Here is a 13,094-nt window from a genome sequence, read left to right on the forward strand (position 1 = left end):
TCTCTACCGACATTCTAGAGAATATGTTTCCTCTCAAACCGATTAAGGAAGGATCTACAGTCATCAACCACATCTTGTAAAATTCTATTATTAGTTTTATTATTATTATTCGATTCTCAAAGGTGACTTTGTTCCTCCGGCTTACACATGCAACAATAGGGAAGTGGGTTCTTCTCAAGGATTTTGTCTCTCTCTCTCTAATTTTTCTAAACTCCATCTCCTATAGGGTCTTCCCCTATTTATATTAATGCAAACAGTGGGCTTTGTAACAATGTTGGCCCTACTTTGTCATGCATCATATCCCCTTTTTAGAATCATAGTGAGAATATGTGTCTAGATCACTATTTAGATTGGTCACTTCAACAATTAATGTGTGGACACCTCTTGTCCCCTTCTGATGCTACCAATGCAGTTACTCCTCGTGATTAGTGTTATACCTTAAGGAATGTGCTTGACTAGGGCGCATTCCCAAGTACTATAGTTCTTGGACCACATATCTCGAGCAAGTTCTCCTCACCAAGCCAACTCAGGTGAAATACTCCTCGACAAGTGTAGTTGGGTTAAAATGAAGTTCCTTGGTATGATTCGTGGCTTGATGGGTTGGGCTTGAGTGGGCATCCTTTTTTTATTGGGTCTTTTTTATTTTTCATTGGGCCTTTGGCTTGACGGGACAACTTATTACCCCCTACAATCATTTTTCTCAATTTTTTTTTTATTTCATAGCTACCCCACCTGAACACACTCTCTCTCCATATGTTCTTTTGCAATTTGGGTTTGATTATTTATATGGGTTTGATGATTTGTATAGATTTGCAAAGCATGTTGTTGGATTCAAGAGAAGATAGAGGAGGGTGAGAGTAGGGGAAGAGAGAAAATCGGATGAGAGTGGAGAGAGAATCAAGTGACAAAGAAGAGAGAAAAAAAATCAAATAGAATGCTACGGTAACCACGTACATCTACATGATTACTGTAGCAACAATAGATATGCACAACATTATAGATGACTAATGTGGGTAGATTTCGAGCAATAATATGTAAAACTGTGCACTTTTTTTTATTTTACACCAACTGGTGCAAGTGCTCTCACTATCTCACAGACAAGGGATTGGGATTCAACAACCTTGGAAACAGAGAATTAATTAAGTCAGCATCAAGGGTTTTACTTAGCCAATACTTCCGCAGTATTTCACATTAATGTGCTATTCTGCAAAAGTATGAAAATATAATGTGCACAGGGAATGTACATGAGTTCATACAACGTAAGGTCTAATTCTACTATTGGAAGTGAAGATAATAAATAGCAGGAGACAAATTTGAGTTAGACTGATCAAATCATGTTGATATATGTGACTTACAAAGATTGGCGTTGGATGTCATATTGTAGTTGCATCACTCACAATGTTACACCATGAAGAAAATTTTGGCATCTAAACTATCTAAACCTAACTGCCACTGCCAATGATTTATAGTTCAACCAGCACTCCCCCCATAATAATGTGATGGAGTGAAGCCATAGATTCAACACTCATTGAGTTTGTGTGTAACTTATCAATAAATAAAAAATCTGAACCTATCTGCCAAGGACAACCCTGCCAATACAATAATAAACTATGCGAAAGATAAAGGAGACGCATGAGAAAAAATATGAATGCATAATGAACCAAAGAATGCATAAGCATACAACAAGTGATCCTTCCATTTTACTCTCTTTCAGATCTTCTCATTCCAATGATTCTCTCCAGGTCATCCGGTCGACAAGGAATTGCAAGGGCTCCCTCATGGGAAAACCCAAATTCTTCCTCCGCCTGTTTTAACAATTTCAAAAACTCTGGATTATTGAGATAACCCAGTTCGACAACAAACCTCTCTAGTTTCCAGCCTTCTGTTGCAACTACCACAATCCACAAAATAGTCTTGCTTCACCCCTTTAAACAGTGAGGGGTTTTTTGCAGCTTTCCCACAATGGAACAAAGTATTCCATGGCTGCCTTTTCTTACTCTCCTATAATCTCCAGTTTTAGCCATGTTTAGGTGGACTTCAAAACAAGAAGTTGGTTTGAGTTCTTCCCCATGCATTATGGTTATTATATAATGCATTTGGTATCTAGCATGAAGGGCATATGCAATCAAAATTCGGAAGAAAAGAGATTAAATGTAGGGCCATTGCATGTGGTACTTCATCAATGTGTCAATTTCATTATACCACCTTTTTTGGGACTAAATTAGCCGTTATCTTGGATATGAAAATTTTCATTACCTGCAATAATAGGGTCAGGAACAAACACTTGTGACAGATGAGAGGACAAAAGTACATATGACATAAAAGGCTATGCCCCTTTCTCCACCCATTTCTTATCCCCCACCAGAAAAATATGAGTTTCAGCTATGTAATAACATGGGTTGCACAGTACAATTGCTTGAATAATAGATAAGTTAACCTTCATTTAGGTTTAACAAAAAAAACTCAGTCAGTTCTCTATCGTTGAAACTTGAAACTTGAAAGATTTATTAACAAAAACAAAAAGACGATTGGCAAAAACACTGCGGCATGGAGGGTGTTAGAAGAAACAAGTAAGTCACATAAAAATCCCAACTCTTACAATAGTGCAGAAAGTCCCATCTCAAGATAGGACTAGATCTCATGAGTTGGAAAGGGAAAAGCAACTCTGGTTGGACCCGTGGATGGGGACACATCATCCTATCATTGAAGCCTTCAGGATTCACTTATATAACATATGATGCACTCTGAAATTTTACCCAAAAAGAGAAAATGCATTTTATAATTACTTTATGCAGTTTACAGCAAAAGTTAATAATTGGCAAGAACCTGCTTCTCAAAAATTATGTGCTCTTTAACAACATATTTGAGATGCGTAGGTAAGAACAGAAGCAATGAAAGTACGATGCAGGTACCAGGGCTAAACCATATTCATGACTAAATTATCAAACCTACATACCACCCTATAAACTTCAGTTTTGAAATTTGATTGAACTTACATTGAGTGGAAGGAAGGGGTGGAAGGGTGCAATGCAGAAAAGAATATGGAGAGAGAAACTATTTTATGGCAATATTTGGCTGTCAACAAATCTAAAGGTGAATACAGTGCCCCAGTATTTAAAATTGGTTATCATTCATTATTTGTTGGAATGAAATTTTAAATGACATGGCACCCACACACTCCTAGATTTGGAAACTAAATCTAAACCATAAAATTGACCCTTTCCATATCCTGATCCATGTGCTTCACAAACTACATTCATTCATAACTCTTGAGAAACAAGAAACTAGAAAAAAGAGGAAACTCTAAATAATGTTCATATAATTTACCTCCAAAAACTACCACACAGTATGGAACCAAGGACATCTATCAACTCCACCTCCCTCTTTCTGGTTTTAAAGAATCCTTTAAAGTTCATAAGGAGCAAAAGGGCAAGGACTTCCATTTGCTCAAATCCAAACTCCTACTCAGCTTTGTCTACCAACGTAATAAACCCTGGGTGAGCTAAATAATCCAATTTAATGATGAAACTCTCAAGTCTACCATCATCGATGGTGTGAACCACAAAATCTCCCTGCTTCACATCCTCTGACAGTTCCTCTCTATATGTTTCAGTATGTCTAAATCATATCTATCATCATCAGGAGCTGCAGTCATTGAAGCACTGATGTATCTTCTTGGTATTGTTCAGATTCTCATTAGCATCTTCCATATAAGACTCAACATCACCTCTCATTCTAGCCAAGTCTACCAAGTAGAACTTACATGAGCCTATTGAGAGCCTAGAAAGTTTGCTTGCATAGATTGCCCTAGGTGATGAGATTTATGTATCAATAGTATAGGCCCAAGCGAAGAAAAGACATGGCCATTCTGAAAGGAATAAATCATGTCTTGTGCAACACCTTGAATTCATTGTAAGCTCCCATCTTTCAGTTTCAGTACAGTTTTCCTATTCTGGTATGGTGGTTACCACATAAGTTGCAATCAGCAAGGCTTACACAACAGCTACCCCTTCCTATACGTGGCCCATGGTATACCGGTAAAGCAACTAGAAAGGAGTAGCAAATATCTGCTTTATCAGAGCAATGAAGAGGATGTTCCCACGCTATGCTATAGAATGCCAATATTGCACACTACAAGGACAGCAAAACCAGGTAAGCTGATGAAAGGGAGCCTCCAACTTTGATTATATTCTAAACATTTAAAGATATATTAAAGTAACAATAAGTGAACCACATTTCCAGCATCTCAACTTTTTCACATTTTATCACAGGGTTCTAAGTTTAGTTCTCACCACACTCACCCAAGTATGAAATCCCCCACCAAAAATTCAAAAACCACTCTTCATTAGTCATTCCTAACTTTAAGCAAATTCAATAAATTAAATAAACTTGTTTTCCAGTTACTTATCTACAAACACAATCTGCGCATTCCAACGATAAACCAACTTTAATTGTGGCAATATCTTTGGTGATTGACCAATTCAGCTTGAAGATATGATCTAAATCCTCTCTCCCTCAGTCATTCTCTCCCTATTCCCCCTTTTTTCAGTGTCCATATTATATCTTGCCACAGTTGCACATAAGAAATGAAATGTGAGAACAGGTACACCTCAAAGCAATTTTTAAGGTTGAAAATTAGAAGACCTAGGCCTTGCAAAAGAAAACCATGCAAGGTAAGATCATATACTCTCTTAATCGACACTCTGTAGGAGATGTGACTGACCCCTCATCACAGAAAATTTTTCCAAGCTACCAACCGTTTAACAATAGAATTCCTACCCTATAAAAAATGATTTGTAATAACTTGGAAAACTCAGGAAAAAATCAATATTTTTTAAATGATGCATGCCTTTGTCCACTTAAGCTTGTTGAACATCCTACTGGAAAGGAGAGAAGGAAGGTGGGGGGATCCAAGTTTCCCTACTATACTAGTACGTGGTTATGTTTATGTTTATCCCAGAAAATAGGGTTTACTTACTTTGTTGAAGAGAGCAGAGACAAAGAATGACTACTTAGTCCCTCATTTGTGGCCCAAAACTTGGTGGCAATCTAGTCATGGGTGTACTTGCATGGACAATACCTTTAACAAAAAAGCCAGTAGACATAAAAATGAAGACAATAACTGCATTGGCGATAAATCATCTTAAAATGTGAAAGCTGTCAAATCACAAAACTTTTATTTTGGGGGAGGGGGTGTTAATTTTGATAACGGGCAGCACGTTCTTGAGCATTAATCAAACTATGATTTGGGAAGCCCTAAAATAAATGGACAATGACAATACTTCTTAATGTCAAATAAATATCTTTTTTTTTATAGGTAAGCAAGTAATATTATTAATAGAAAAGAATAAAAAATACACAAAGTTCATGGTAGTGAACAAAGAACAACATAGAAACAAATAGAAATAAAGGAATCAAAATCCTATTCTATGAGACGAAAGAAAATCAATAATAGTAGAACAATCCAAAAGACCCCAGCACCGAGACCAATTGAAGAGATTCAACTAGCACAAATCTAACAACTGGACTATAGATTTCTCGATATCCTCAAAAGAACGCCGATTTCGTTCAATCCAACAAGTCCCCATCAAATAGCTGGGGAAATTGGACTTTTGCCCTTATTTTGCAAAAAATCTAGCAATATGTCCTTATTTTGAAACTATTTAAGTCCGTGTCCCTGTTTTGAAACTCGATTTTCTCAAAATCGAGTTTCAATGTAAAACTCAATTTTTAAAAAATCAAGTTATGCCAAATCAAAATTAAAAAAAATTAAAATAAAATTTGTGAAACTCAAGTTTCATTCAAGGAACTCGAGTTCCTTGTAAAACTCGATTTTTAGAAAATCAAGTTATGCCAAATCAAAATTAAAAAATAAAAAACTGTGGAACTCAAGTTTCATTCAAGGAACTGAGTTCCATTTTTTTTTTTTAAGTTTCTCGCCTATAACTTGATTTTCTACAAATCAAATTTCAAAACAGGGACACGAACCTAAATAATTTTAAAACAGGGACATATTGCTAGATATTTTAAAAAATAAGGGCAAAAGCCCAATTTCTCCCAAATAGCTTGGTACCAAATTCCAAATATCGGAATTATAGTTCCTAAGCCAATGGTGCCAACAACAAAGTAAGTCTGCAACCAAACCTAGCATGACCCAATCAATTCCAAACAGCTGAAGCATATGCATCCATATAGAATGAGCTAACGGAAAAAACTAAGAAAGTGATCCACAAATTCTTCATTACAACAACACATACAACAACGATTTGCCAAGGAGCAACCACGGAGCATAAGATTATCCAAAGTGAAAATCTAGTCATGGGCTGCCATCCACATAAAAAATGCCACCATTTTAGGAACCTTTCCTTTCCAAATGCCCTTCCAAGGGAAATTAGAATGAGTAACATCTCGAATCTTATGATAAAAAGACCGAGTGTCAAACTTTTCACTTCCATTGAGGCTCCAACAAAGACTGTCACTTCCACCACCCCTAGGAACTTGAGATTGGATCAAGTGAAGAAAGGAGAAAGAAGTTGCTAACTCCCAGTCATTGAATTTCCTATAAAATCTTAAGTTCCACACTCTATCATTTCCACCCACTAGAGGACTCAAAACATCAAAAATAGAAGATTTCTTATTGGCTGAACACAAAATAACTAAGGATAAAAAGTTTTTAAAAAGTTATCCCCAATCCACTTATCATGCCAAAAAAGAAAACGAGAACCATCTCTCACCACAAAAATGAAATGCTTAGAAAAGCTCTCTCACCCTTCACTAATACTTCACCATAATCCACACCCATGAGCCCTCCTACAAACTCTAGTGCTCCACCCCCCTTTCCCCTCCCCATATTTCATGGCAATAACCCTCCGCCAAAGATGAGTAGTTTCATGGCCGTATCTCAAAGTCATTTTCCTAACAAAGCCTGATTAAAAGGCACCAATTTCTGAATTCCCAAACCACCCTGCTTAAGCAGGAAACAAACCTTCTCCCAAGCCACTAAGGGGTATTTGAAACACTCCTCTGAAGAACCCCACAAAAATTCCTTTGAATACGTTCTAACCTAATAGCTATGGCTTTAGGAACAGTAAATAAAGAAAGATAACAAGTTGGAAGATTTGAAAGGGTATTTTTCAACGAAGTGAGCCTACCACCCTTTGATAAACAAAGACGCTTCCAGCTCAAAAGCTTCTTCTCCATCCTCTCCAGAATAGGGTTCTAGATAAAGGCTGTCTTATATGAAGTACCCAAGGGCATTTCCAAATATGTCATAGGTAAATTGTCCACCCTGCATTGAAGAATGTTAGTCAAAGTTTGAATGTTACTCACCTCCCCAATAGGGACAATCTCACTTTTCCCCACATTCACCTTCAAACCAGTAAAGGCTTGAAAACAAGTCAAAGCCAACCTAATTGAAAGCAACTGCTCCCTAGAAGCATCACAAAAGAGAATGTTATCGTCAGCAAAAAAGCAAGTGTGAAATACGAATACCAGTAGTATTAACAGGTCCCACATGAAAACCCTGAAGAAGACCACCTTTGATGTAGGACAACCTAGGCTTCCCACCTAGATTAGTCCCACCGTAGACCTTAGGCTTCCCACCTAAGGGAACAAAGTTTCTCTCCAAACTAGTTTGGAGAGAAACTCTTCAAACTTCTCGTATATTTCTTTTTTTGGGTGTGAATTTTGAAAATCTAACCGTTTAATTTCATGTTCCTTATGTTCTTAACATGCGTATCAAATTTCGTTCAAATTGGATGTTATTTACTATTTGATCGATTAACTTATTTCTTATATGCAATTTAGATCACAAAAACTTGAAATTATAATATTTATTTGATAATATAGTAATTGATCTTTGATCTTCTTGAAATTTTGTATGCATTAAAGATGTAATAAGAACATACAATCTAACGGTTAAATTTTTAAAATTCACACTCAATATAAAAATATATGATGAGTTTGTAGGGTTTCTCTCCAAACTCCAAACTAGTTTGGAGAGAAACTTTGTTTCACCTAAGGTGTTTGGAACCACCACCAAACAAACACTATGCAATCTCTGCAATAATCTCAATAATAATAATATTAGTCGGTAAAATACAAAAGAAATCATCTAAAGCTTTATATGCAGCTTCCAGGAATCACAAAGATAAGGATAAACTCTCTTAAACAAATCCTAAACAATTTCAAATACTGATCTGATAATCCTAAATAATTTCAAATACTAATCCGATAATCTTAAACAAAGGATAATGATGAACAACTAATCCTAACCAACTCAGATACCAATCCAAACTAAAAAAAATAACTACATTACAATATGAAATTATCCACTGAAAATTTAAAATGAAATATTGAAATAACATTTGATTATGCTTCCGCATTATACTCCCCTGGTTTAAGAAAACTCGACCTCGAGTTTTGTAGTGATGAAGAATGAACACTTTGGTGCTTAATGCTTCCTTCAGATTAGAAATCACCCTCGGAACCACTGAGAGTAGAATAACCTTCAATTCCATGACAACATGGAAATCCTTTTGAAACACATAATCAATGTGTTGAATAGGCACAATCTTATCTTGAACCATAGTATCAATCTTTTGGACTTCATCAACCTGTAGATGTTCATCAACCTCATGGATCATGAAGGGCTCAATAGCACTTTCATCATAATCAACCTCCACATCAAGTGCACCCTCTAAATCTGCGCTCACTTATTGAAATTTCTCTTCTTGTGTAGACTCTATAATAGGTTCTTCTTGCTGCATGAATGTTGAAACATCATCTATTGGCACCTATACCTCTATTTCAACATTAGTTTTTGGTGGAACCTGAGCATCCTTTTTTGAGTAGAAGAGTCTACCTTATCCTCATAAAGGACACTATCCACCTCTATACCTCTAATGTTATTAGTTCTTCTACGAGAGTTCACTACCCGGTGAAAGAAACGAGTATTATTGTCACCCTCCTTTCACAAACAAAACCCTAGACTTTTGTCTCCAAGAAATCTCCTCTAAAGAAGCTAAATGAGCAATATCACCTTTAATTTGAGTACGACAAGTTTGTTCCTCATGCAAAAGACCCAACAAATCCTCTCTAGCATCCAAACCCAAAAGCTCAGACAAAAGGCTTTTCTTACTAAATGCCAAATCACCAAATTCCTCCTTATACAACTTCTCCAAATCATTCTTAACAGCTTTTAATTTTCGAGCTAGAATAAAGTTAGGAGAACCCAAAAAACAATACCCATTCCACCATTACCGAACTCTCTCCACAAAACCCTCTTCTTTCAACTACATATTCTCAAACTTAAAGGCACTGCGTCGTTTACAGACTCCACCAGCTTCCACCAAGAGTGGACAGTGATCCGAAACTACTCAAGGAAGTACCCTTTGAGACACATTCCTGAAATGATCCACCCAATCCACTGATGCCAATGTCACCCAAATAAATATCATATAGAATTAAAACCATTACTAAAATATGTGTTACGTAAACTTATATATGCAAACTGAGAGAATTGAATAAAGTAGACCTATTTTTTTACATGCTTTATAAGCACCGAGAGGACCCTGTACAACTATATAATTATCACACCGATGAATCACAATATCCAACCAAACCTGACAGTATGAATAATCTGGGATTATATTATACATTTGCACCAAGATTTTAAGACATCTCATAACAAGACATTTCAGATTGGCAGTTGACTTAGAAAGTATATTTTATGATTAAGACTTGTGGTTTCCTATAGCAGGATCAGAAGGCAACTCATCACAACTGGGATCTCAGCATGATGATTTTGCACTAAGCCACTGTAGGAAAAAGGCAAAGGAAAAATCCCCCATTTATTTTCATCATATTATTCAGGCCCCACAAGTTCCTAGAGTGTTATCTATTAACATATGCTTCATCAAGAATGAAGCAACTACTGAGAAGGATACAAGCTATTCCAGCATGTTTAATAAACAGCCATGTTCTGTGAATCTGAGTTTAATGTCAATGGATTTAAATGATAGATGTATTGTAAGGCCAGCAGTCTTATACAAGCACATCTTTAGTTCAAACAAAGTACTCATCAACCAAACACATCTGAACAGAAACCAAATATTCACAAGCTGACGTATAATAAATATAAATATAATAATTCAGAAGCATGTCATTGAACAAGATAACCACTGATTCACAACTAAATCAAATATGTTTCCCTTATAGTTTTGCTGCATAATTTATGTAGAGGACAAGAGTATACATACTAGCACAGCAAATGGTACTATGTTTTTAAATGGATTGATCAGGCAGTTGGTTTGCGCTTGAATCCAGAACCAGGATCATCACTGCTAGGAAATACCTCGAGCCCAGTAACCATTGCATCCGGTGGACCTCGGCGACACCGTTGCTCCATCTCCTGGACCACATCAGGGTTCCCAGAGAATAGAGCTTCCACAGAGCCATCCCTCCTGTTCCGCACCCAACCTTTCAGCCCCAATTGGGTCGCATTCTCCACTGTCCAGTTTCTATAAAACACCCCCTGTACCCGCCCCTTTATCACAACCCTCACCTGCACATTCAAAACCCAAAACCCATTACTCAAGTCAAGAGACCCAAGAGTCAAGACCCTTATTTGCACAGATAAAACTTATCATCAGGCTGCAGCTGATAAATAAAGAGAGAACTACAATGCATGCATGACTGAATCAAAAGCTATCATTCATACAGATACAATTCCTTACGTGTTGTACCTTAAGTTCCAATTAAATTAAACCATGTGGTTCCATATATCATTGAACCACCTGATTGAATATAATTGTCCTTGTAAAGACTATTTCCTGCATTGGTAAATACAACCATATACCATAGTTGAATTCAATTTGAGAACCTATAGAACTGCACCTAAGTTTTGGCTATCATCAATAAAATATAGAGCAACCCATCACTCCCATATTCCCATATGACTAAAAAACCGAGAGAACAGCCAATAATCATACATTATTAGTCCATTTAGAGAGACCCATTACAAACATCAGTGACATCACAGATAGACCAAGAGAAACAGCAAAAATTAGCACAAATGATTAACAAATTCAGGTTTTCACAGTGACCCATTACTCAGATAGGACTGACAAACCTAAAACAGCCCTGGAAAACCCCAGTATAACAATTTACTGAATGAACATACAACCACCCATCACTCATATTTGGCTGACAATCTAGAGAGATAGCCAATTATCACAAAAATTTATGCAAAGCTAGAGAGACCCATTACTCACAGATGAATTATAAAGCTATATAGATAGAGAAATGGGATACCGTTTTGTTTGAGGGCTGTGTGGAGTCTGACGCGGTGGCCTGAGAAGTGGTCATAAGGGTCAGAGAATGTCGAAAAGGAGGTGAACAAAGTCGGCGCAGAAGATGAAGAGGATGACGAGGAAGAAGAAAACGATGGCAAAGCGAAAGAGGAAGATGAGCAGGATTAAGGTGAGGATGATGGAGATAGGTGAGTCTAGGAGAACTACGAGGAACATTATTGTTGCTGTTGTTGTTGTTTGTGTTGGTCCATTTATGTGCTGGGTTGCGAGATATGAGGAATTTAGCTGCTGTTGCTGTTGTTGTTCTTGTTCTGTGCTGGCTAAACAGTGGCCTTAGTGATTGTGGAATTGTTGACGCCATTCGATTGGGCTGACTTTTACTTCTGATGCTGTAACATCATAGTGTTCATTTTTTCTTGAGGTTTCTGGAAAGTGAAGACTCTTGCTGCCCACTTGGTTCCTTTTTAGCAAGTTTGGTGTCCAATTTTACGATGGACGGTGCTCTTGTCAATTGTTGACACATCATATTACAAAAATTTTGAAACCACTTATATTGAAAACTAATTACAAAACCTTGGAGTTCGAATATACAATTATTTTGTAACTAACTATAATGTATGATTTATTCTCCAAACGTAATTGAAATATTATTTTTCATCACTCCATCACGACAAATATATCATTCTATTATTTTGGGTTTTTTTTTTTTATGAAAAACTTTGGTGCATTAATTTGATTGATATTATTCCATTTTTTATATAAAAGATAGAAATGCTATTCCTTTTTCAAGTGATCTATATTATTCAAACTTTTGTATAGTTTGTTATGGTTTTTTTTTCCCGCTACAACTAAAATTTTTAAGTTCCAAAATTAATTATTTGAATTTTTCATTCTCTTAAGAAGATTATCATTATAACCAAACCTCATCACAAATTTACAATTGATATTACTCAAATAATTTATAGACACATTCAAATACATAATCACATAGATTGTATTTTGATATATTTCAAATTCTCACTTTTAAAATATCTAAAAATTAACTCAAATCAAAATTATAAAAGGCATAGAGAGTACATATGATAAATAACTCAAAAAACACACCACCAAAGCGTATCATCCAAAAGTAGAGAAAAAAAAATCATCTATCCAAAGTAGAGTTGCAAGAAAGAATTAATAAGAGAGAGAGAGAGAGAGAGAGAGAGAGAGAGAGAGAGAGAGAGAGAGAGAATAATCATCTTTTTAAAGAGAATATGAGACAAATGACAAAATTATATTGAAGAAGATTAGTAAAAGAATATTCAAAAGAAAATGTATAATTGTAAACACTAAATTATCCAAGCCATGCTATGTATTAAAATAACATTGAAACATTCTGTAATTTCATAGAATAACATGTAACAAACAATAAAAATAAAAATAAAAATAAAAATAAAAGATAAAAATTTTAAAATATAACCAAATCATATAACCTAAAGTAGAGTTAAACATAAAAATTCATCAATCTAAGAGGTATAATAAAGAATTAAAAATCCATCAAGAGAAAGAATATATATATATATATATATATATAGAGAGAGAGAGAGAGAGAGAGAGAGAGAGAGAGAGAGAGAGAGAGAGAGTATTCACTTTTTTGTGTGAGAACAATATGGATTGAATGGAAGAGAAAATAACAATTATTATAATATAAAAAAAATGGGGAGAATAAGAGTCAAAATAAAAGGAAGATGAGGGGATGAAGAAATTGTAAAGTTAAAGTATAGATTAGTGAGGAGATAAAAG

At 35.7% G+C, this 13,094-nt stretch overlaps 1 protein-coding gene across 4 annotated transcripts; it reads right to left on the reverse strand.

Annotated features, from left to right (window-relative positions):
• Positions 1-1,315: 1,315 nt before the first annotated feature.
• Positions 1,316-11,831, reverse strand: LOC142609703 (uncharacterized). 4 transcript variants are annotated; one of them, XR_012839654.1, is made up of 4 exons: positions 11,314-11,768; positions 10,260-10,564; positions 4,979-5,080; positions 3,201-4,131 (listed from the first exon to the last, which is right to left on the reverse strand). XR_012839654.1 is itself a non-coding variant. In XM_075781410.1 (3 exons), exons 1-2 carry the CDS (start codon positions 11,671-11,673, stop codon positions 10,298-10,300), a joined length of 627 nt encoding a protein of 208 aa, XP_075637525.1. In that variant the 5' UTR covers positions 11,674-11,768; the 3' UTR covers positions 1,316-2,744; positions 10,260-10,297. The 4 variants fall into 4 exon arrangements, 3 of the variants coding, with proteins under 3 accessions (XP_075637525.1, XP_075637524.1, XP_075637523.1); XM_075781410.1 differs by lacking the exons at positions 3,201-4,131; positions 4,979-5,080 and adding an exon at positions 1,316-2,744; XM_075781409.1 differs by lacking the exon at positions 4,979-5,080.
• Between the last annotated feature and the right edge of the window lie 1,263 nt (positions 11,832-13,094).

The sequence above is a fragment of the Castanea sativa genome, chromosome 9, assembly GCF_040712315.1.
Source record: "Castanea sativa cultivar Marrone di Chiusa Pesio chromosome 9, ASM4071231v1".
Classification (NCBI taxonomy): Eukaryota; Viridiplantae; Streptophyta; class Magnoliopsida; order Fagales; family Fagaceae; genus Castanea; species Castanea sativa.

Excerpts from the sequence above, each read along its gene's own strand:
- LOC142609703 (XM_075781410.1), bottom strand. The coding sequence starts at position 11,673 with ATGGCGTCAACAATTCCACAATCACTAAGGCCACTGTTTAGCCAGCAC. Across the intron at positions 10,565-11,313 it reads CACAGCCCTCAAACAAAACG|GTGAGGGTTGTGATAAAGGG; the intron begins GTATCCCATTTC and ends TTGAATGTGCAG.